The 24,123-nt window shown below is 42.6% G+C and overlaps 1 protein-coding gene across 1 annotated transcript; it reads right to left on the bottom strand.

Moving 5' to 3' along the window:
- Positions 1–229: 229 nt before the first annotated feature.
- On the bottom strand, positions 230–23,558 carry trip11 (thyroid hormone receptor interactor 11). The gene is made up of 21 exons (XM_080413231.1): positions 22,951–23,558; positions 21,407–21,483; positions 21,172–21,282; positions 20,307–20,609; positions 19,981–20,049; positions 19,405–19,570; positions 18,587–18,913; positions 18,224–18,264; positions 18,007–18,105; positions 17,492–17,695; positions 14,037–17,087; positions 13,418–13,558; positions 12,731–12,924; positions 12,308–12,471; positions 11,929–12,032; positions 11,338–11,437; positions 9,275–9,356; positions 6,981–7,095; positions 4,354–4,476; positions 3,323–3,467; positions 230–2,225 (listed from the first exon to the last, which is right to left on the bottom strand). The coding sequence occupies exons 1-21, from the start codon at positions 23,087–23,089 to the stop codon at positions 2,014–2,016; spliced, it is 5,967 nt and encodes a 1,988-aa protein (XP_080269357.1). The 5' UTR covers positions 23,090–23,558; the 3' UTR covers positions 230–2,013.
- Positions 23,559–24,123: the final 565 nt, after the last annotated feature.

The raw sequence follows: 24,123 nt of genomic DNA, 5'->3' as shown, positions 1-24,123 counted from the left end.
GGAGGAGAAGTGGCAAACATATGCACAGTGGGCGACTGTTCCACGGAGACATACCCCCCCCCTCTCCTCCTCCACATAGCCTACTACTGAACACAATATTGCACATCTGGCTCAGCCTGCGCATACTATTCCCACAATAATAAATCTGTAGGATCTCTGTTGTAGCTCACGATGCGAAAAATAACTCAATTCGAGAGAAAGTGCACAACAAGATACTTAGTAAGGGGGGGCAGTTAGTACCTTTATTCGTTTGAAACAAAATATCCAATTCAGAGACTGGTGGTACTTACGCATCCTCCAAAGTTAACAATCTAAATACACTTTTTCAATTTTCTGATTAAACACCTACAAAACCTTATTTTACAGTTACATTTTAGTCAATTCTCCAGGAAAAACCCTTTGCAACATTTTTTTCTGCTATGGTTGCTGATTGTGGATGTCCATACAAAAATGCTGAGCAGCTATTATTTATTACATTGTTGGCTTGCTTTCTCATGTAAATCATTTTCAATGTGCAGTTATTACATTTGCAAATATATATTTATATTAACCATTTACAATCCAAATCATACAATTATCTAAATTGCAAAAAATGTATAGGCACTTGGACAGAACCCGAACTTCCTAAGTGCCCCATAAATATGAAAAACGCCACTCAATTTACATATATATATTTATATAACTATATAACAGTACTGTATTTATGCATAAGAGCAGTCTCCTAGTCGGATCCTCTGACCAACCACAGCCCACAATTACTGCTGGAATTACAACACTATATCACAGTCTGGCCATCTAAGGAAATACAACATTTTGCAGAAACGTCTGTATGGTTTTAACAGATGTAGGGAACCGCATAAATCTCTAAGCATCGCTACTGGTGCCAAAAGACTATCAAGCGAGCCTTGCATCAGACAGATTATACTTTATGTCTAAAATTGAAAAAAAAACATAAGAAGAAACTCAAAAGAGAAGGGAAATAAAGCTCTCAAATGCAGGAACTGGGGCAAGCATGTTTTCTCTTGCAAACACAGGCGATGTTTTGTATTGCACACCTGTGTGTATTGCACAGCACACAATTAGTTTACAAGGTCACTTGCGTTCAGAACTTAAAACATATTGGCCTGACCCATAATCAAAAACCATTTCTTTTTTAAAATGTACATATACATTGCACTCTGAATACAAAACCATTTTAAAAGGAAGTCACCTGCTTACTGAATGCATCATTAATGTTGTACACAGACCAGATGCCTATATAATGTAACATTGATGTGGCTAAAACACATCCATAGATGGTGTAAAGGGCAAAACAAATGTTGCATAGAACAGCAATAGATCAAAATCTAATTCCTCAGAATATTTCAGGTTGATTTTAGTCTCCTCCCAAATAAGAGGGGACCGATGGACCCACAAGGATCCATTGTTACTCTCTCAGAGTTGAATTAACACTGAGGGTTTTGCTGTGTGTTTGCTCAAGTCATCACTTCACAGCCATAAACCGAAGAGCAGCAAGTACTGTAGTAGCAGCGTTGGTTAGTGTTCTCTCAATGCTTGTTTTGTTACACTGAAAATAGGGAGGTGGTGCTATAATGTAGCCGCCTTAACCTGTACTGTTATCCACTTGAACCCTTGTGTCCCACTGTCCCTATTCTGGGACGAACAGTCGTCAAAGATAGCAGATCTACAAGCTCACAACATGTTGCGTTGTGAGCCTGTAGAACGGTTATTGTCGGTGAAGATATGTTGTGTAGACTAGAGCAATAACAGGGAGATCCCTAGAATACAGCCCTGGGGGACTCTGGTCAACTACAGTTGACTAAGTGGTTACTTAGTTTGAGAAATAGCCACACCTTCTTCACCAACACTACTTTGGAACAGGCCAATAGCAAGAACACTTCAAGTAAGAACAGCACCACCACCACATCTTTTCCAGTGTGAAGTATGTAGTGTCCAACATCAGCTGACATGAGAGGAGACCTTCAACTGACACACAGAAACACTTGGATCCAATCACTGCTTCAGCAGGTCTTTGAGCCCGCTAGCCTCGACAGAGACAGGCACGGGTGTGAAGGAGGGCAGGGCATCTGATATGGGTTTCATCAACAGGTGACCTCCGACGCCTCCGGCCCCAGCACCAGCCGAGCTCAGCAAGGGGACGGCAGCAGAACGAGGGGCTAGGAATGGGTTGGACTCGCCGGCCCGTTTGCTGCCTGCTGCAACACCTGATGCAACATTCATTAGATTAGTTTCTATTCTCTGTACGGTGACTTATGCATGCATGCACATCCTCAACACCAAGTTGGATGGGATGGATTTCTTTCTTACTTTCCAATAATAACAGCATATAACTGTGCTATTCTCTAATACTTGTCTTTCCAAAAGTAAGAGAGTACAATACATTACAATATAATACAAAAATCTACTTATGTTAAAATAGAATGATTGATTTAAGAATGTCCTCCAAACGCACATATACATGAAAAAGCTAATCACTTTCAATAACAAGAGTACCTGTAATCAGTTACCTTCCAGTCCTACTTTTTAGATACAGTACAGTAAATAAATCTAACATTCAATAATAACTTGCAATGAGAAACCAAGCATGGCCTCGATCCTGAAGAAAAGGTTAGAAGCTAAATGAAGCTTCATGTGCTTGCTCACAGAACAAAAAGGTACACATGATGCACATTTTTGCAAGTGATGTTTGGCACATTTGTGGCAACCCCTCAGGGTCTAAGTGAATTTGATTGACTGAATACTTTATTAGTCAGAAATGTAAACAGCACAAGGTACAGTCAGACATTTAGGCTAAAAGGATTACACAAAAAAGTCCTGGGGACTTGTTTCCATTCTGGTCCTATATCATTTTTATCAGGAAATCACTTACCAAAAACTTTGGAAGCCAATTATAGCCTGGATAAAAACTCTATATGATACATGATGTTATACGCTAAAATGTTAAGTGGGCTGGTATAGTGCCACCATGAGGCCAATTAGAACATTTTGGGGTGGAGGTACTTATTCCTTGGTCTACTACCGGCTGTGTGCATGAAAGGTTTAGCACTGATCGGTCCAATGGTTTCCCAGATTGGCCGTGCAAAGACAGACAGACAGGGGCGAAAACAATCTCCGGCCCTGGCATACTGCCTGGTGGAGATAAAAAAACGAGCATGAAAAGCAAAGCAATCGCAATAGAAATAATGGTTAACTGATGTAAATTAAGCCTGACATGTCTGCAGCCATGTCCTGCTTGATGTGTCTGACATGAGAGAAGGAAACATGCAGGCTGTGTTTGCTCCCAGAGTGCTGGTTGCTGTACCTGTAACAGAGGTGAGAGCAGAGCTGCTGCTGGTCCTCCCAGGAGGCGGAGCGCTCAGGGGTTTGATGTCATGGAGGAGCGTTAGAGGAGGCAGAGAGGGGGAGGACTCCACCTCCAGGAATTTGACAAACATCTCTGAGAAGGACTGCAGTTTACAGGAAAAGGAAAACACAGGTCAGAGTAAAGTACCGACGTGTGGGATTGAGTGAGTCGAGTGTGTGTTTGTGTGTGTGTGTAGAGAAGTGTGTGTACTACACGTGCAACAAAAATAATTATTGCAACAGGGCGTGTGTACGTACACACTACATTGAGTATATTCTAGATTCTAGCATGTCTAGATCTTGGAGTGCATTAAATGAGAGCTGCAGGTTCTCAGTTGCAAGCTGGACAGAATCAGCAATACAGTAAATGATGGTGTCGTCTGCATAGAAATGGGCTTGGCAACCATCTAGGGATAAAGCAATTATTTATATATAATGAAAATAGAACAGGGCCCAGGATCGATCCTTGAGGGATCTTACCCATTTGTAATGGGTAAGAACCCTGACTGGGTTCTCCCAGCTTTCACACACCGAGATCTCCCAGCCAGGTAGCAATGTGTTCTAGACTGTGTATATTATAGAATGTTTGTGGTCTAGAGTTTCAATGTGTATTCTAGAATGTATTGTGTCCTAGAATGCATGTGTTCCAATACAGTGAAGAAACAATAAAGATAACAGTGAAACTGAGATAAAATATCAGTTCTTGTATATATGTTCAATTATTGTGTTGTCATGGTGAACATTAACCATCAGTCATTTAGCTGGGGACCCCCTGGAACCCCCTCAAGGACCACAACGTTGAAAACCACAAGCATACACATTCTAGAATCAATAAAGTGCATGTCCTACAGTGTGCTTCTGTTATAGTGTGCTTGAGAATGTTTGTGTTCTAGAATGTGCGTGTTCTAAAATGTGTTCTCTAGAATGTGTGTTCTCGAGTGTGCTTGTTAACTTCATCCTAAAGAAGGTTTCTTGCTCTTGTCTTCTCACCGAGTTAAAGCCTTGGCTCTGGGTGGGCCTCTGGGGGGTGTTAGGGACACTCTGTGCTCCCCTGCCTCCCAGCCAGCTGGATACCCAGCCAGTGACCCCCTGTCTCCCGTCCTCCTCCAACATCTGCAGGGAAGTGAATGACAGGGGTCAAGAAAGAGTGGACGAATGAACATTACACCATCTATTGCAGTAATTAAGCAGCAAGGTCATCCTAACCATGTATTAAAATGTGAGGTGAAACCTTGTTTAACCCAGTGGACCAAAACTAAATTGACTAAGAACAGATTTGTATTCACAACAACAGCCTGGGGAACTAGTTGGATGGGAAGTGAAGTTTATATTGATTCACAAACTCACATCTGGAAGTTGCCTAGTTCTATCACAGTCTTATGCTGCAGTGAGCAGTGTTGGTGACGCAATAGGCTGTTTTAGTGCCATACTCAAAAGGCACCTCAAGGGCAGGTCTCCGCCAGGCTGGGTTTCCTACCCAGGGCCCGCACACTTTGGAAGGCAGTCATATCCAATTGAAATGGGATCTGAATAATCTGACTGATAAATCTTGATCACATGACCCTAGAGATAATTTGTGCCGATTTGTGTGAGTTTTGGACTAAATCTGTAGGAGACTAGGAGTAGTAGCAAAAATGATTCATGATTGGTGGCATTTTGTGCATAACGGGCCAGAAAAATATGTAGTAGTATAAAAAAATGTTTTGAAAACGTCTGCCTCCTGGTGGCACCGTAACAGGCCGATGTGAAAAATTTGGGGCAGAGGTTCTGCTCTGGCCTCAAGGGAGTGTGCGTGCACAGTTTCACGCCAATCTGTCCAACAGTGCTGGAGATTAGCTGATCAAAGACACACACACGTACGGCCTTTGACCTTCCGGCCTGGCGGAGACGATAAATTAAAAGAATCACAAATTCAGTATTAGACATTTGCTATTGATCATAAATGGCACAAAGGTTATGGTAAGCATCCACGCTCTTGTCAGCTCTGTGATCTCATGGGACATACTATGCATGGGGTCTTTCCAGGAGGTTGGCTGAATCCTGCCAAAGTCGATGATGTCAGCGATCAGGGTTCCAAATAACTTTTAAGGGCTAAGCCAAATATCCTCAAGGAGTGTTAAGTCGTCAATAATCAGATACACCATATGAACAATACGAGGAGTGAGTCCAAAACAACTGTTCCAGAAAACTTTATGTAGTTGGCAGAAAAAGTGTTTTGGAATTGGTCTCCCCTCAGCCATTTCAAAAGTCAAATTGGATCTCTGAAAAGAGTACCTAAATAAATATTGCTTTAATTACTTTTAAGAATACTACAAATTAAAATTTAAAGAATTTAAAACAAATCTGATCTGAACAAAGTGTGATCTTTTAAAAAGAAGAACAGGACAGTGTTTCTCCACCAAGGGTTTTTCTGAAAAAGTCAGCTTGGTTTTCTGGGACACTTGGTTAACATGAGTTGAGTGGAACATTTCAATAGCATTAACAGGATGAGGGAGAAGTAAAACAAAAAAAAAGAACAACAAAAGAGCGGAACAACCTCAAGCGCAATAAAACTGGGTCTTCTGAGGAGTTGTAATCACATTTGCCCCTTACTCTCAAGCTGTTTTCCTTTAAGGCAGTTGGGTAATATGCTGGGAATAGTTGGATGTGGTCCCATGCAGCTCCTGCCAGCAAACTCTGGATGAGGAAATGCCGAGCTTAGCGCGCTAAGCTACGACTGGATTCTCAGTGGCTGCTCGAGTTAAAAAAGGGATTGGGAATATAGTATTTGGCTGATATTTGACTTGGGCCACCGCATGTTCATATTCAGGAGAAGATCCCAACTGGGCTACTGATAGAGCTGATCAAACGCTTATAAAAAAACAGTGACAACAAGGAGAGATTGCATGCGGTCAGAGTGACCTGATATAAATGAACACGGTACTGTACAATGTAACTGACCAGGCACTGGGACAATCGGTGGAGTCTCAATTGGTATATACAGTATTTGAAAAAGTTTCAAGTGCATGTGATGAATGAGAAATTAAAGGTGGTGTAAGTAATTTTGCTTGCTATAGTGTGATCAGTGTTAACAGGGGTCTCACTGAAATGTGGACCTCTTCTATGGGGGCCTCCCACGGGTCACGGACAAGTTCAGGGAGAGAAGGATGAGGCTGGCTGGACAGTGGGCACCAGTGGTGTAATGGTGATTATTTTATCGACGTCATGCGCGCACACGCACATCGTGTGCATTCTATTTTACTTAATGTGTATACATAGTAGGAAACATGTTTATATAGGACAAACTGATTTAATCGATAACCTTTTTTTTGTGATTTTAATAAAATCATCGATTTTGGGGGGATTACAATGGATTATAGACCCGACCTTTAAGTAAAGTGTTACCAAAACATATATACGTACATATATGTAAAATAAAATATGTACTGTATATGGGCTGTTTTGGCCATGGTACATTATTTATTTTGATTATTGTTATCCGTCTTTGCCATTCATTTCTTTGCATATTACAGAAATAGGCTTTATAGACAAACATTTTATTCTTATTTTTATGTTCCAATATTCATTGCCAAAAACAGCCCTAAAGGTAATGGGTGTGAACAGAATTGAATAGTCACCTGGTCAACATCTTCTCTTGTCAAGCCCAGCACACTCCCCATGAGCCTCAGCACCTCGGCACGCCTGGTTTTAGGCGTGTGAAAGTAGCCCATGAACAGGTTGCGCATAAGAACTCTGTGGAAAGGAACCAACAAGAGAGTTGTTGTACTGGAAGCATGGGTGTAAAGTAGATTTAGGTATGGATGGATGGTAGAGACCTGTCCTGATGCACTTTTGGGTAATCTGAAATATCCTAAGCAACATTAAGGCCTATTATTCTATGGTTAAAACACAGATGATTTGTTTGGTTTAGTCCCTTGGGCACTGTTGTGCATGTGAACACCCCCTCAGCCCTTGGTGACAGAATAATAAGTAACAGACGACTTTGACAGTTGCTTACTTCTGCCAATCGACTGTCGTAACTGAGAGTTTGCTTCAGTTTATTCTGAAATGATCATCCCCTCTTCAGGGCTACTACAACTCACAAGCTTGCTCTAGTCATTTTGACATCACTTAAAATGTGCATGTGATGACAAAATCATTACAGAATAGATCTGATTGTTGTTCTGCTAAGTTCAAACCAGCATGAAATCACGCTTATAAATCTCAGCAAAATGAGTTCATTCAGACAACAACAAGAAAATCGTCTTTCTCACTTGAAATCTATACAGGGAAAACCATGACAGTGATTAGACATGTAATCCAGCGAACATTCTGAAAGAAGTTAGGCTAAGTTACCATATAATGTACTGATCCCCGTGTGTAAATTCATTCTTTATTTGCTCTTATTTTAACATTATTTTTTATGCAGTTTTGCTTTATTTAGACGATGCGGTGTAGAGAGAAATTGAAGGCAGAGAGGACAAAAGACATGCAACAATGATCTCAATCTGGACTCCAACTGGGGACGTTGCAATCAAGTAGTCTACTCTCATTAATAATTCCAGTCATAATTTGACCTACAGTAATAGTGACATTAAAGGAGTAGTTCACCAAAAAAATTACTTATTTTTTTACATACCCCATGAAGCCTTGAAATCATGGAGATCGTTTTGTTTTTGTAACATTCTTTGGCCAATAATTTGATGACCGGGTCACCGTCAGTAGGAGACTCTTGGGTCATCAAATTATTGGCTTAGGAATGCGACAAAAACAAAAAAATCTCATGAATTCAAGGCTTCATGGGGTGTGTAATTGATAGAAAATAAGTTTGGGTGAACTACTCTTTTAAAGGGACTACACCATGAATTTTTACTTTTTCTTCTTTTTTGTGTGTTTTTGGTCTCCCCTACCTGTCTTCTATGCCCCAAAATACCCCAGTTTGAACACTCAGGCTTTCACAGCAAATCTGGGGTTTTCTGTAAATTGGTCTCAAAACAGGCCAAACTGATTTGCACCCTGACGTGACGTCACGTCAGGGTACAATCCCTCCCATTTTTCAGTTCCCCCCAAAAAAAAAAAAAAAATCATTTAAAAAAAAAACTTTTTCCACACAGAACCAGGAGATAACATGCATACAAACTGGCTCAATAGCGCCCCGTGCCAAACAGGACAATGTGGTATTGCAGGTGAAAGTGCTTTATAAGCCAGAGAGAAGTTAGTTGGAATGAGTATATCTGAGGCTTGATTTAGGCTCAAACCTTTTGAAAAACGTTTGAGGTACATAAACAATATGATATTATTATTTTTTTTTTAAATAGAGGGTATGCGCATGCTTAAAGTGAATGGCACATCGAGTGGCAAAGCGAGTGGCAAAGCAACATGCAAAGTGAGTTTAACATTGTTTAATGTTGTTTAATGCAATCAGATATGACTTTTCTGTTTGGATGCATGGGCTGTCAAGGCCAGAAAGTATTTTTTTGACACTCAGTAGGCATTCCTGCATAACTTCCGGGTTTGATGATGATGTCACACGCATACCCTCTATTCATGGTGTAGATCCTTTAAGGGTTCAAATCTTTTCTGGGCTTTGTTGCATGCCACTCCCTTGCCCCACCTGTATCTCTCTTCTGCACAGTAAAGTCCTCAGTACTAATTTAACTCTTAAGATTTGACTGGGCACTACGCCCAGTAAAGTATATAACCATAACTTACTTAAGAGTCCAATAAAAATCAGTATGTGGCGAGTAGTTATAATCTCAGTTCAGCTGATATAAGCCTGATTTATGCTTGGTTGCACTCCAGTGATGCGCACTGAAAATAACTTATAACACTTTGCCGTGCAATGCGTGTGATACCAGCACGCAACCAAGTATATAAAACAAGCCTAAGGGAATGTGGGTTTTATTCCAGTTAGGATTGCTGCGGCACTTACTTGTCTACTTTGCCCTCTGTGCTGTTTAGCAGGTTCACCAACTTCTTTTGAGCCTCTTCCAACATCTCTTGTCTCATATCCACTGCAAGAAATACACACACACACTTACATTATAGTTATACAGTAGGTCATATAAAAAACTACTTACAACTTGCAACCATAGAATACGATTTACAGATCACTAAAGTATGATTCACGTATACTTGCACGGCACTTGTGTTGTGCACAGAAAATAGCTGATCTACACCTAAAAGCATGTCGCAGTGCGCTGCATTGTGAGTTTGCATATCAGCCATTTTTTATGTGCGGCAAGATGCACGTTTAATAAAGCATAAATAAGGCATAAGAATTTCAAGCAAACATTATCAAGCAATACAAAAGTCAACCTTAGTGGCCAGAAAATATTACATAGATACACACAAAAAAAACACATTCAGTACAAACAAACAAAATAAATCATCACATTTGCACGTCACACATACATGTGAGTACATAGATGTGTCCACGTGTCCATACAAGCACACTCTCAGATGCGTATGATTTAGGACTCATTTCTAAACGGTAACGTTGACATATTTGCTGAGCAGACATTCCAAAGTTAGACTTTGTCATCAGTGAGACTGCAGATCACAACATGTTGACAGTTGGCACATTACCACTAGACACCTGTGTTACAGACATAAACGTGTTAAACGAAGAGACTCTCCCCCCTTGCTTTCTGCACTTTACATTGCCAATCCATGATGTGTGTCAAGGTGTTTGTTCAGTCTGGTAAGAGTCCAAAACCAATGCCAGATTTGGAGAGCCCTAGCCCACCAATGTTTTGACTGATATTTTGTCAAAACGTTTTTTACATTTTATAATACATTTGAATTATACAATGAACAAGCAAACAAGTAAATATAAAATACACTCAAACTGAACTTTGAACGACTTAAGCCCCATTTAAGACGATGTATGTAAACGTTTTCGTATATCAAATCATGTTTCATGTTGTTATACATTACTGCAAACCATGCTTTTCATTTTAGGGGAAAAAAAAAAAAGTATGTCTGAGAATTTCTTGTGATGTCATGGCCATGTCTAAAGCTGATAGCTGGAAATCAGTAGACTGACAGAACCCAAAAAAAAAAAAAAAACGTGGGAAAATCTACCCCATAAGAATTCAACAGTTGATGTAATTTGATTGATTCTATTTTTGTTATTTTAGTCTTTGATAAGAACCCAGAATAACAAATGTCCCTGCTAACAAAACTGAACCCAATGCGTTCTAAAGGCTGGGCATAGCATGGCTCTCTGAGTATAGTATAAGGATCCCTACCATTATTCAATGTTGAAAGACTATTTGGCAATCAGAACAAGGTATAAAATGTACATGCCATTAGAGAATGCCAGCGAGGCAGGGATTTAAAAAAACGCATATCATCCATGACATCTTAAACAAAAGCAGAACATGGGGGTGCCGTGGTCTTTGAACTGAGGCATAAATCAGTCGTCAACATTATTTATTTCATTACAGCTTAGTGAAACCACCTTCCATTTGCTGTAAAGACTTTGAGCTCAGTTTTAGTCGCCACAATTGTGTGCAATCCCATATTGTGATTTTAGCTTCCACAACTAATAATTATAGAATTTGGCATGACAGCACTACCGAACTCTCCCTCAGAGTACTAAAGCAGATGTAGTTGAAAAATAGTCAATATGCTAATATGAGATTAATATTCAGGCTCCAAACTAACTTTTTAGTTTCACATGCAACAGCGTATAATTTAGGTGTATTAACACATATGTACACACACATAGACAGACATGCTACATTTAAGGTGCACTGGAGATACCACTGAACATTTGTATTTCTGGATAGGTTTGTGGGTGCATGTGCGCCCAAAATGGGTGCACTCTGAAGACCTGATATTATTAATCATTAAAATACTAATAATCATGATTAAGAATCCTGATTACAGAAGTCTATTCAAAGATAATCTCTTAATATCCCAATCATTCACTTGCACTTCAGAAGTCACATGCTGAGTTTGGCTCTTGAAAACAGCTTCAAGTCTGACCTTGGTTTTTCAGTTCTTCAAGCTGCTCCTCTTTGAAATCCAGCTGGTCTGTGAGGCGAGAGGCTGAATCCAGGGCAGCATTGGCCTCATCCAAGTTCACCTGACAGAAACACAGGACAGCACCAGTAAGGAACACCCTCTTATTTTTTCAAAATAGCGAAAACAGCCAATCTACAAGGAGATCTGTCAGAACTTTCCTTCTACAGCTTGTAGAAAAAGTTTGAAAATCTTTGAAAGTATTTGCCTAAAATATGGACACCTGGTTAACGATTTTCCCCAAAAAGTTAAGAGATTTAAAGTGTACAATAAACACGCTTGCATAGAAAACTTTAGTTACTCATTGTACCCGTCCGTTATTGCCAGGGTTATTACATTGATGCAAATGTCCAGTCCATTATGGGCATATTTGCACTTTATATAGCAGGTAGACTATTATACTTAAATAAAGTATGGCTTGGGGCTTATTTTATGAAGTCCTATACATTAGTGTTCAACAGTTCTTCAATGAGATTGCATTGCAATCATTGGTAATGACAATGACACACGGTAAAAATAGTGTGTGGTGTTTGGTTTCTCTGATTGGTCTTCTACCTGAAGCGCAGCAGTTTTGTCCTCCAGTGTCAAAGCTTTCCTTCTCCACTCGTCCTTCTCCTTCCTGTGCTTGTCCAGCTCTGATGAATACATGGCTTTCTCTTCTACAGGAACACACTTAAGTTAATTATTCCATGTTTACAGAAGTTAACATGGACTAATTAACTATCACGCATATTTTAAGCATTCGGAAAAAATAAAATATTGGAAATTTGGAACACATTAGTGAAGTCAGGTTTATGATGTGTGAAACGGTACATAATTGCACTGTTACAGTATATCCACTTGAACTGTTAACAGCATTTACACTTTAGTGTCATAAGACTGATACACTCCATAGGTACTATAAAATAACTGCTTAAAGTAGCAACCAACTTGCCTTGCTGGAATTGCTCTAGCACCATCTGCAGGTTGGAGAGTGACACTGCATACTGGTTGACCTGCTCCTGGGAGATGCGGAGCTGGAGCCGTGCTTCGTCCCTCTGCTTCACCACTCCACTCAGCTGGTCCTGTAGAGACTCCACCTGCATGCTAGCCTGTTGGCTGGAGCAGGACAGTGTGAGAAATGAACACCGGCCACCAGGCAAATGGGCCAATAGTGACACAACCTGCAACCTTCCGTTTCCCAGGTGGCCTCTCTACCCATTCAGCTGTGGCCGCCCAAACAAATCTGTATCCGTCTTTTTTTGCACTCTCACATGTATGGGGGTCTGTGGCCTAATAATGCGGGGTGGCCTAGTAATGCAAAGTGCCTTGAAATTAAAAAGTTGAGAACCACTGAAATAATTTGTCTTCCACTAACCTGGCATTCTCCACTGCACTGGAGGAAGTGGCCAGTCTGTCATCCAGAAGGGCTACTCTCTTGCGTAGCTCTGCCTCCCTTTCCTCTGCAGATAAAGCCTCCCGGGTGTACGAGTCCTCGATCTCCAGCAAGTGGTTGCGCAACCTTTCCAGTTCCAGGTTCAGACGCTGTTCTTTGTCCTTCACATGCTGCAGCTGAGAGAGGAGGACAAAGAACACTGATGTGAAAGGTAGCAGTAACGCAAAGTGTATACCAAAGGTTCTGCATTGTACACTGTAAACTTCTAAGTCTTAACTCAAATGGAACCAAATTCTTTACACTGTAGGTTAAAAAATATTAAATTAACATTGAAAACTTGACTGTGTATTTTAGTCTGAATACTTCTCAAGAGCCAAATAGTGCCCTCAAAATATTTAATTTGAACTTAGTATCTTATTTACAATTACACACCTGAACATACAATCACACATGCATGCACATCAGTCCAAGGAGCCGCCCAGGGCAACCACAGCCTTCAACTGTCACAAGTAGCTTAGTGAAAGCATTTGGGTGATGAAGTGCCTTGCTATAAGAGCACTTTGTTGAAAGAAGGATGTATTTGACTCATTACTCATCCAACCCCCACCCACGTAGGAGCTGTGACAATAGGTATAAGCAAAGACCTGTTGATCCTAGCTACCAACCTACCTCATTGTGTACGGCTGTCGTCTCCATTTGCTTCTGTTTGAGAGCCAGCATCACCTGGTCTCTCTCCTGCTGGAACATCACAGCTTTCTCCTGCATCGACCTCATCTCATTCAGCAGCTGGTTGAGCTCCCCAGACTTACCCTGTGTGAGATATTCATATAGGAGATCACAACCACCTGTATTTCACATTTGTCATTCAGAGAGGAAATATTAGACAAGAAATTAACCAATTAAAGACTGTGTTAATCTGATGATTAGTACACAATTATGCTTATTACTAAGAAATAAGGTCTTGAGATGGTCTCAAGAAAAGGTGTCAGCGGACAGCACATGCTTGGTTGGTTGGGGCGAGCGTTGAAAGTCTTTAAACATCACGTGAGCAGAAATTACATCCTTGATGCATTTTCTCCCCAAACAAACAATCAAGAATTTCACATTTCGCAAATATCAACTGGAATATGTAGGCTCTTGTGTTGGATTGTGTATTTATTCTACATAGCATTTATTCTAACTTTTTATTTTGCCCTAATGAAGGCATGGGCTCATTTTCACATGTGAACACTACATTTTCTATTCTGTATAAATATGAATAACAATTAATTACGTGTTCACAACTGACCTGCTCTTTGTCCTTGAGCATCTTCTCCATGGTGCTGGCCTTCTCGCTCACGGCACTCAGCTCAAACTCTTTCTCCCTCAGCAGGAGAGATACCTGCATGTTGGTTTCTTGCAGCGCCCGGAACTCTGACTCCTTTTCCCGGGAGCGTGCAGTCACCATCTCATTCTCTTCCTTCATCTTCTTGACATCCATCTCCAAGATCAGGGCGCGTTCCTTCAGGTTGGTCACTGCCTGCTTCAGCACGTCGTTGTCGTTTCCGCGGTTGCGCAGCGCCTCGCTGACCTGGTTCAACTGGTCTCCTTTGGTTTTGATCAGGAGGTCCTTCTCTCTGACAGCCGTCTGCAGTGCCTCCAGCCTCTCTCTGACCCGCCGAGCCTCCTCCGCCTGGCCTCTCTGCTCGCTCTCCGAGGCTAACGCAGAGTTGGACAGGCGGTGGTTGTTCTCTTGTAGAGTCCTGATCATGGCCTCCCTCTCGGCCAGCAGAGCTTGCAGCAACTTAATCTGTTTGTGCAGGCCCTCGTTGTTTGATGACGCTGCCCCCTGGTGGCTTAGAGGGGCCTCCGTTGCAAGGAAAGTCCTGGCAGTCTGGGGAGACAGAGAAACATCTGGATACTGTGCGACACTGTCCAGTTTACCCAACAGAACGTCTTTGGTGGTACTGAGCTGACTGATGGTGTGCTGAACATGGGCAAGCTCCTGGCTCAAGGTGCCAAGCTTCCTCTCCTTCTGCTCGTAGCTCTGGATGAGCCGGGTGTAGTCTACTGACAGCTTGGAGCTGCAGTCACTGTCGGCAGAGACCTGACCCTGCAGTTTGATCAGTTCCTCCTGCAGCTGGGCTGACTCGTGCTGCATGTTCTTCACTGTGGTGATCACTTGCTGCTTCCACTCATCCATTTTCTTTACCTGCTGCTTTAGTGTGTCTCTCTCGTGGAGGAGCTCCTCAAACTGGTTGCTGCTCACACCTCCACCCCCGGAGGCGGAGTCAGTTTCCCCTCCTGACAACTGCAGGACAGCCACCAGGGTCTGGCACTTTTGGGTCAGGGCGTCAATCTCGATGTCCTTCTCCCTGATGATACGCGACAGGTTCTGGATGGTCTCCCGGAACATCTCCTGGTTTCCTGATGGGTCACTCATGGAGGAGAGGCGCTGGTTCTCTTGCTGGAGCTTCAGCAAGGCCGCCTCCTTCCCTGCCATGATGTCCATCATGCGATGGTAATCAGAGCGAAACTGGCTGTTCTCCCTGGTCTTCTCGTTCAGCACGGCCAGCACCTGCTCCCTCTCCACGGCATAGGCGTGCATCTGCTGTTGGAGTAATAAGAAATCTTGACTAAGTCCTCCACCCATGGAGACTCTGGCGTGCAGTGCCTGGATTTCCAGGTCTTTCTGGAGAACCATCTGAGAGAGCTTGCCCATCTCGTCGCGAGACCCTGACAGCTGGTCAAGCTGCTTGGCCAGGGAGAGATTTTTCTCACTGAGTTGGTTGATTTCATTCTCCTTCTCCTTAATGCCCCTAACCAGACGTTCTATCTCCACCTTGGACAAGTCATGCTTCTCGTTGCCATTCTCACCATTTAGTGACTGGGTCTTGTCCTCCTGGAGGATGACTACCCCCTGTACGGGGGGGTCGTTAGGGTGTCCCCGGTGCTCGGTGATGCTGTCCACTGCCTGCTGGAGCCGGGCGATCTCTTCTTCCTTGGCGTGGATAAGCCTGTTGTAGTTGAGCGCTGTCTGCTCCTGGCGAGAGTGGGCCTGCTCCAGCTCACTCTGCTGTGCTTGGAGAGACTGCTGGGAGTGGAGGAGAGAAGCCTGCAGCTCCTCCATGGTTCTCCTCAGGGTTTGGACCTCCTCGTCCAGGGCGTCCCTGGAAGACTTAAGCTGGGTGATCTCAGTCTCCAGTTCAGTAATAATATCCAGGGTCCTGGGCTCAGCCAGGGGCTGAGGCCTGCTTTGCTGGTCTCTGAGGCGATCGATCTCCTCCTTCAGGTGACTGTTTTCCTCCTTCATGCCGCCCAGCTGTTTGTCTTTGTTATCTAGCGCCTGTCTAAGGGCTTCAACTTCCTTGTTTGCAACGCAAATGCTGTCCTCCATTTCCCTCTGCAGCTCTGCAGCATTCTGCTTAAGCGTGTCCATAAAAGTGTCCTTCTCCTGTAGCAGGTCCGTCAGCTGCTTTTGTCCGGCGACTGTGATGGAGAGCATTTCATTTGTGTCTCTGTGGTCAGATGCCATCTGCTCTATGTCCCTCTTCAGGTGGGCTATCTCAAGGTCCTTCTCCTGGTTGATCTTGATGGCACGCTCATGCTCCGTCTGCAAGGCAGAGGCATCCATGGAGCGGGCCCGTGTGAGCTCCTCGATGGTCTGCTGGTACTGTTTAGTCAGCTCTGTTAGTGCCTTCTCAGCCTGACCCAACTCTCCCTCCAGCTGGCCCTTCTCTAGCTTCAAGGCTTCAATACGAGTGTCCTTCTCCCGTACCGTCCTGTTCAGAGCCATCTGGCCTTCCCTCAACTGCTTGCCGAGCTCTTCAATTTGAACCTCAGTCAGCTCGTCCTCCGCCTTCAACCTCTGGTTTTCCATCTTAATTTCAAAGTCCTCCGACATCACCTTCTCATGGGTGCTCCTCATCTCGGCCAGCTCTCTCCTCAGCTCCGACAGCTCCCCCTCCTTCTCTGCCAACACCTCTCTCACCCCCTCCATCTCACCTCCTCTCTCTCCAACCTGACTCAGCTCTGCCCTGGTGGCAGACAGATGTTCCTCTCTCTCCTGTAGGGTTTTCCTCAGCTCAGAGGCTTCTCTGCGGGCCTCCTTGCTCTGTTCTTGCCCACGCCCCAGTTTGTCTTTGAGCTCCTTCACTGTGCTCTCCAGCTGCTGCTTGCTCATGTGCAGGTCATTGAGGGTGAAAGCACTCTGGCTCAGTTTCTCCTTCTGGGTCTCCAGCTCTTGTTCCAAGGCACCTGCCTGGTTTTTGGCCACGTTGAGCTCCGTGGACAGTCTGGTCACCTCAACCTCGGCGTCCTTCAGCTGCCCGGAAAGCTGATCCTTCACTGAGATCATATGCTAAACATAAGGAAAGGACATGCCAATCAGTTTCTCTCTGTACTTTACTTGGTTGCGATCACAAAAGTTTTGTTCAAGTACAAATATTAAAAGGAGAAAATTGGTCTGCAGTCAAATGGAGTAAATACAGGCTTATTTCATTTTCAAATTCTTCTGTGTCAATTATGATTTTTTGTTTGTTTAGATCATTTAATACATTTCTGCTGTTATTGAGACGGACAGAGATGAGGAGATAACAAGCTCAGAGGTTGGAATCAAAACTAGGATGTTATGATTGAATGGTTTAGCCACACAAGGCACCATTTTTATATATTTGTTTAATCAATGCAGTATATTAAAAAACATGCGTATGTTTTTGAGTATGCACAATTTCTCATGGTCCAAATTATTTTAGTCAGTCAAACCTGTGTGGCTTCCTGGTTTTGCCCATCCAGTTCCTCCAGTTCGGCCATCAAAGTGTCTCGTTCGTCTTGTGTGTCCTTCAGGGCTCTCTCTCTCTTCTCCAGCTCCACCTTCAGGTCCTCCAGCTCCTCCAGGTCACTCCTTCCCACACCTCCCCCACTAGATACATTCTCCTCAGCCGCTCTGAGTCTCTCTTGCAGATTTAGCTGGCAAAGAAAAAAAAACAATGACAACCAACAGATATATGATATATCTTAGACAGGAGAGTGGGCCGTCAAAGGATTTTATGGAGCAATTTGTTTGACAACATATAAATTATTTGAACACTCTGTATGGGGGACCATGAACAGGGCCATTCATAGACTAATCTAACACAGATCACACAAATCAACTCAAGTGGCCATTGGACTTTGGTAGAACATTGACTTTTTTTTTTACATGCTTACTTACTTGCATGGTGAGAAGTGTATTATATAATTTAAGGTTTTGTAGGTTCCAATACAGAAAAAACACTGACCTTTTCCTGTTCCAGAAAATCCTTTTCCTGTTTCATTGTTCCAATGATGGTGTTCAGCTCCAAAATATCTGCATGCTCTACTTCTTCCTTTGGTTCAGTCTTAGAAAAAAAAAGAATATTACTTAGGAAGTTAGGAAAAGAAAGATTTAGGAAGATTTAGCACCATGAATATGACATTGCATTAGTTTTGTTTGTTTGTGATCTTATCAACACTTGCCTCAGCAAGACTCTTTAGCCGCAATACTTCCTGCTCTGCACCTGGAAAGATGTTGAAGAAATATTTTATTAAAAGTTTGAACCCAAGATTAATATGTATATGATATGTATAGAGTATATGTATAACAACCTTCAAAGGTATAGTATATAAGAAAGACATTTTCATGGCCCTAATTGCAGATTCAGATAAACTATATTTGTATTCTTCATAACAAAATGACAAGTGCAGTAAAATCATCAGATATAATAATGGTAAGACACACAATTACATATTATTCACCTGTACTGAACCAGCTTACCTGTACCAGATTTGCTAAACCTACAATATAACATTTGGCAGAATCACAAAGATAAGAAAATATACCTGCGAGAGCTTTCCTCAGGCCCTGGATCTCGCTGTCCAGCTGGGCTTTGTGCAAAGCTTTGCCCTCTTGCTCTTGTACCCTTGTCTGGAGCTCTGAGACAGAGGCTTGCAGCCGTGTGTAGTTCTGCAGCAGCTCACTGTTCTCACCCTGGGTCTCATCTTTCTCCAGCTGCAGACAGGCCTGCTTTCTCCTGGCCTCCTCCAGGCTGGTGGTGAGCTCCTGCAAAAGTTTCTCTTGCACCTGTGCCTCCTCCTGTAGACACTGGATGGTGCTCTGGAGCTCCAGCAGTTTGGAGGAATCTGGTGGTCCTGTGACCTGACCACCACCTGGGCAGAAAATAATTCAGAATTGGAAAATAGATCCTTTCATGTTGCGTAATAACAAATGTTTACGTTGAGAGAAAGCATTGGCATTTGTCACAGACACGTGGAAAGAAGCCGAATAAACCTAATTAAAAATTCACATCCACTATAGTTAGCGCTGGTTGTTTTTATTATTTATTTATCTTTCTGTTTATTTTGTGGTGTTGATACTTTGCTTCGCTCGTGATAAATTCCAAAAGCAAAACAATGAGCCTTAACTACAATGCGGTTGTTCCACGGATTCCACTGGGTTGAAAACCAAAGACCCTCAATGACAGATGAGCCAGTAAGATACCCAGAATCATAATGTCTCTACTTCGCCAATTATAACGTCTAACCCCTCTATAGCTGCTCCTCTGGTACATTTTTAGCATTTAGCTGTTTTAATGCCTTGTTCTGTTGGGCTGAAAAACACACAGAATCTACCCCAATGTGTCCACTTCCAACGTTCTCACCATCCTGGTGCTGTTCCTCCAACTCTTCTATCCTCTCCTCGTACTCAGCCAGCTCCTCTCTGTGTCTCCGGGAGATGTCAGCCATCTTCTGCCGCTGGGCATCTTGCAAAGCCGTCAGCTCATGCTGGTGCTCGTCCACCTCGCGGCTCATCTCCTCTCGCAGCTCCTGTTCCAAAGCAGCAGTGAGAAAAAAGTCATAATTATAAGTCCTTGTATCAATAGTTATGTCATCTACGTGTGGTGTCTTTAAAATGAATTCCAGGGGTTGAAACAAAGCAATAAACCACGAGAGGCTGTGGTTTGCCATGGAAAATCATAGACATTTCTCAATTGAAACTGTTTTTAATTTTGTCTCATTACAAGAATACTTTCTACAAGAAAGCATTCCCTGTGACTGCCCACACAAACAAGAAAGTTGCTATGCAAAAGCATGGAAGGTACCAAACGGTACGCATCATAGTATCTGCCGTGTGTTTTACAACGACACTCAGACGATCAGAATCAAGGACAGGAACTATCCGCTTCAGAACTTGCGATTAGGGTGGCAGTGGAAAACTGAAATGCAGTCACACTCACCTTGATAATCCTTTGAAGTTTTATAATCTCACCCTGGTCGCCATTTCCAGTTCCTGATGAATTTGATGCCTGCAATTTAAAAAAAGAGACCTGAGCCAAATAATAGCTGACAAAATCCACTAATCAAATCCACTTTCAACACGTTCCTATAACTGCCTGAACTTCCTGGCTCATATCGACTAACTGATTTATGTATCAAATTCCACTAAGCTGACATCTAATGTCCAATATATGCTCTGTCGTACATCCGATAATAGCTGATCTAATAAGCTAACAACCAAGTATAAATTGGGCTTAAGCTGTGCACAAACAGACCACCATCTGACCTGAGACACACGCCTCCAGTGTGCCACCTCAGCCTCCAGTCGCATGACCTCTGTCGACAGCCGGTTGATCTCCTGCTGAGACCAGAGGACATCGCTGAAGTCCATTTCGTCCCCATGGAAGCCATGATCGGACCCCGGGGGTCTTGGAAGGAAGGAGGAGGCTGAGGATGAGGTAGAGGTTGTGGAGGAAGTGGAGACAGGAAGAACGGCGGCGCCGATGGAAGCCGTTTGTGCCGACTGCTGCATCTTCTGCACTTCTTCGTGTAGGCCACTCTGACGGGCTTTGAGGTGATTGATATCCACCTGGGGAGACAATGATGAACCTTAGACCAGGAGGAGATAATACATTTTTGTGTGGAACATTGATTGACGTGTGCATGTCATGCTTTATATATATAAATAAATACATATTTATATAAGTTGCACATGTTAAATAGGTGCCCATTACAAGAGTGTGTGCTCTAAAAGGGTTCAAAAGACATTTTTCATTTCAGCTTGACTTGAATGTCATCTTGACATACAGTATACACTATACAGTATAGTTGAGTTGTGATTTAGACTGCAGTGCTGTACAGTAACAAACTGATTTTGTTTTAATGTTCTGTTCGGTGCATTTTCTTTTGTGTTCGTCATAACAGATTATCCGCATCACAACCTGTCGAACAACATATCACATCACACCCTTGCATTCTTCTATGGCGTGTAATGTTGCCTATCCAAAGAATCAAAACCTTTCCCATTGTTGCGTTAAATTTAGGAATGAGAGCATGTTACGACCCCTACATGGCCACTTCTTGATGGCCACTTCTTGGAATGTAAACAAACATTAGCATAATGCCTGAAATGTAAATGTAAAATCCCGTACATCTTTCTGCTGCAATAGGGTTCTGTACTCCATAGACTGCTGTTTGATCTGGATCTCTGAGGCCTCCAACTTCTCTTCCAGTTCTGCATGCAGCTTCTTAAATCTCTCATGCTGGAGCAGATAGAGCAAAGGTGAGTCATTAACATTCAGACACAGAAAATTATAGATTTATCATATTAAAAAATGTAGGGTAGAGACTACATTTCAAATACAAATATAGACTTAAGAATCTGACCTCCAACTTTTGAGCAGTGAAAGCAGACTCCACTTCTACCAGTTTGGTATTGGACACCTGCAGCTCGGTGGTAGCATCTGTGGTTTGGGTTTTAAAACAGCATGCGTTATAAAGTCAGTATTACTAACAACCAGAAAGTAGCTCTGAACACATTTTAATATGCCCCATTGTGAATCCTCTAGAAATTATAGGAACTTAAAGGGCAAGACCACTTTGGTAGAGGTTTGGGTTGTTTACCTTGACGTGATGTAACGCCAAAGGTGGAAAAGAAATCTAAAATGTATGCTCCACTGATTAGACATTGATCAATCAAAATATGCCCCTCATTGACTTGAAACAGCACTCAAAGTCACTCTTTTAGCCTGTAAACAATCACAAACAAAGCTGATTCAGACAACATAGAACATCACAAACCCCAGTACGGTTTGTTTTTTAAATAAAAATGTCAACTTCCTGTTGATTTTAATATTTTAAGATCCGGATACGTCGATGTCTGGGTTTTCTTCCTAATAAAAATAGGTTAAAAAAAAACAGTACTGGGTTTGGTGATGTTTTAGATTGTCTGAATCAGCTTTGTTTGTGTTCGTTTATGTGCTAAAAGAGTGACTTTGAGAGCTGTTTCACCGTACAATGTAAATCAATGAGAAGCATAATTTGAATTATCATTTTCTAAACAATGGAGCAATCATTTTTGTATTTCTTGTCCACCTTTGGAGGTACATCATGGCAAGGTAACTACACAACACTTTCAACATTTTCAAGTGGGCCCTGATCCAGAAAAGGTTGAGATTCACTGTTCTAATGGACACCACAGAACATCCTCCTCCTCACAAATACATTCTCACTCAAACACTCAGTTCTGTTTAACCAGGTTCACATGACAGAAATCTTGCTTGGCTGAGGACACAAACATTCTGGAGTTGTCCGACTCCGATACAATATTTTTACATTATCTGCACGCAACTGCACTCTTCGATGAAATGTACAGATAATTTATCTGTGGACATGATTGACCCTATGAACTTTTTTGTGCCATGCCTGTGAGGTGGAGATCTGTGATCAAAGTTCTTTTTGTGACATTCCTTTGGGCTATCTCGCACAAGCTGTTTGCTTTATACAGCTGAACAGCTTTTTGGATGAATGAATGCTTTTTTACTGGAGAAAGTGGTATTTTTCTACAGTACAACATACAGTGAATATTTCTTGGTGCCATCACAAATTATAGCCTCATCATGTTCCTGGTTTCCAATTCAAACCATTACCTCTGGCTGGTATTAGTTATCACCAGCTGTGTGTGACTGCAGTGGAAACATCTGTGTATCAATTCAATCCCCAGTGGTGGTATTGCATGTTTTTCCACATGGAAAACGATATACAATATGAATATGGGACATGAAAGCACAAAATCAGGACTGCATGTTGTTGGCTCTTGATTAGCCTTGGCTCAAGAAGACTATTATAGATGTATTGTATCAAGTCAGACTCGATTAAATACATATATGATAGTCTTGATCCCAGGCTAGCTCTTGATGTGAGTGTCTTACCTCCTACTTCTTCAACCCCTTCCAGCAACATATCTTTGGTAAACGTAGAGATCTGTCCCGTGAAGGATGACAGGCTTCCCCCCACCTGGCCAAGGGACTGGCCGAGGCCAGAGCCAAGCCCACCAAGCCACGATGACATCTCGGTGAAAGTCAAAAACAAAACAAAAACAAAGAAAGGCAAAAAAAAAAAACACTAAGCTAGCTAGCCTAACCGTGGCTGGCGAGTTTACAACGTTAGCTAATAGGTCATACAGATCGATTCTCGACCACAGAAACACCTCTTGGTTCAACGATACACACTTTGTTTTATTGGGTCGACCAACTCGCCTTTAGAGCTGACATACGCTGTCATTCGGGGTCTATAAGGCTAAACTCGTACGCCGTGTACGGTAATGTCAAGACAGGCGAGCTAAACGCCATTCTAGCTCGACCAAACGGCAGAAACCCTAGGTGGCGAGGTTATGTTGCTATTCGCATCATCGGTAATGTTTATCCGCATTATTTGACGATGGTTTTGAAGCCCGGCTCGAAACTAAACAGCGCCTGTGGAGACTGGAGTGCCACCTCAACTGCAGCCATTATCGGCTTCTAGGGTGCGATGGTTGACAACTTTGACGTGGACACAGGCAGAAGGCACACGGCAGCGATGCATTGTGGGATCGTGGAGGACCAACAAGCAGCAATCGAAGCAACGTTCAAGAGTTCAGTCAGCCTGTGTGCCATGTTTTCCCAATGCAATCCTACGGGAGCAGTACTGCGCATGCGGACGGGGGTTGACTGGCCACAGGCTGACTGAAAAAGCGATTTAAACGCTTGTTTCAACCCGTCAGGTAGATTTTCTTGACCGTTAAAAATGTTAACATGTGAGAGGAAGGGGGACGAACTTTACTTTTTGGATACGATGTGCGGAAAAGGGTAAGAATCAACATTAGAGGCCAATTTTCGGTCGTCATCTGCCGACACCCGACGCTGTGGGACCTAATCTCGGAGAGGTTCCAAATGGGGCTACGTTCAAGAGCAGCAATATTGTTTACTATTAGCGGTTCCCCATCACTTATCACTTTAAATACATTTAAATTTGTGTTAGTTAAAGCTGGAATCGGGAGCTTATTTAAATGAATACATTGTTATTTTATCCCATCAGAGTATGTTGTTAGTTACAATATAACTACT

Source organism: Gymnoscopelus braueri (genome assembly GCF_963280865.1).
Source record: "Gymnoscopelus braueri genome assembly, chromosome: 19".
Taxonomy (NCBI): Eukaryota; Metazoa; Chordata; class Actinopteri; order Myctophiformes; family Myctophidae; genus Gymnoscopelus; species Gymnoscopelus braueri.
Note: the sequence above shows the minus strand (reverse complement) of the source record. Positions and strands in the feature narration are given on the sequence as shown.

Coding starts and splice junctions, on each gene's coding strand:
- trip11 (XM_080413231.1), bottom strand. CDS start 23,089: ATGTCATCGTGGCTTGGTGGGCTTGGCTCTGGCCTCGGCCAGTCCCTT. Junction 9,357..11,337: donor TGAAGAACTGAAAAACCAAG/GTCAGACTTGAA, acceptor TATTTCTTGCAG/TGGATATGAGACAAGAGATG. Junction 2,226..3,322: donor TGCTCTCACCTCTGTTACAG/GTACAGCAACCA, acceptor ATGTTGCATCAG/GTGTTGCAGCAGGCAGCAAA.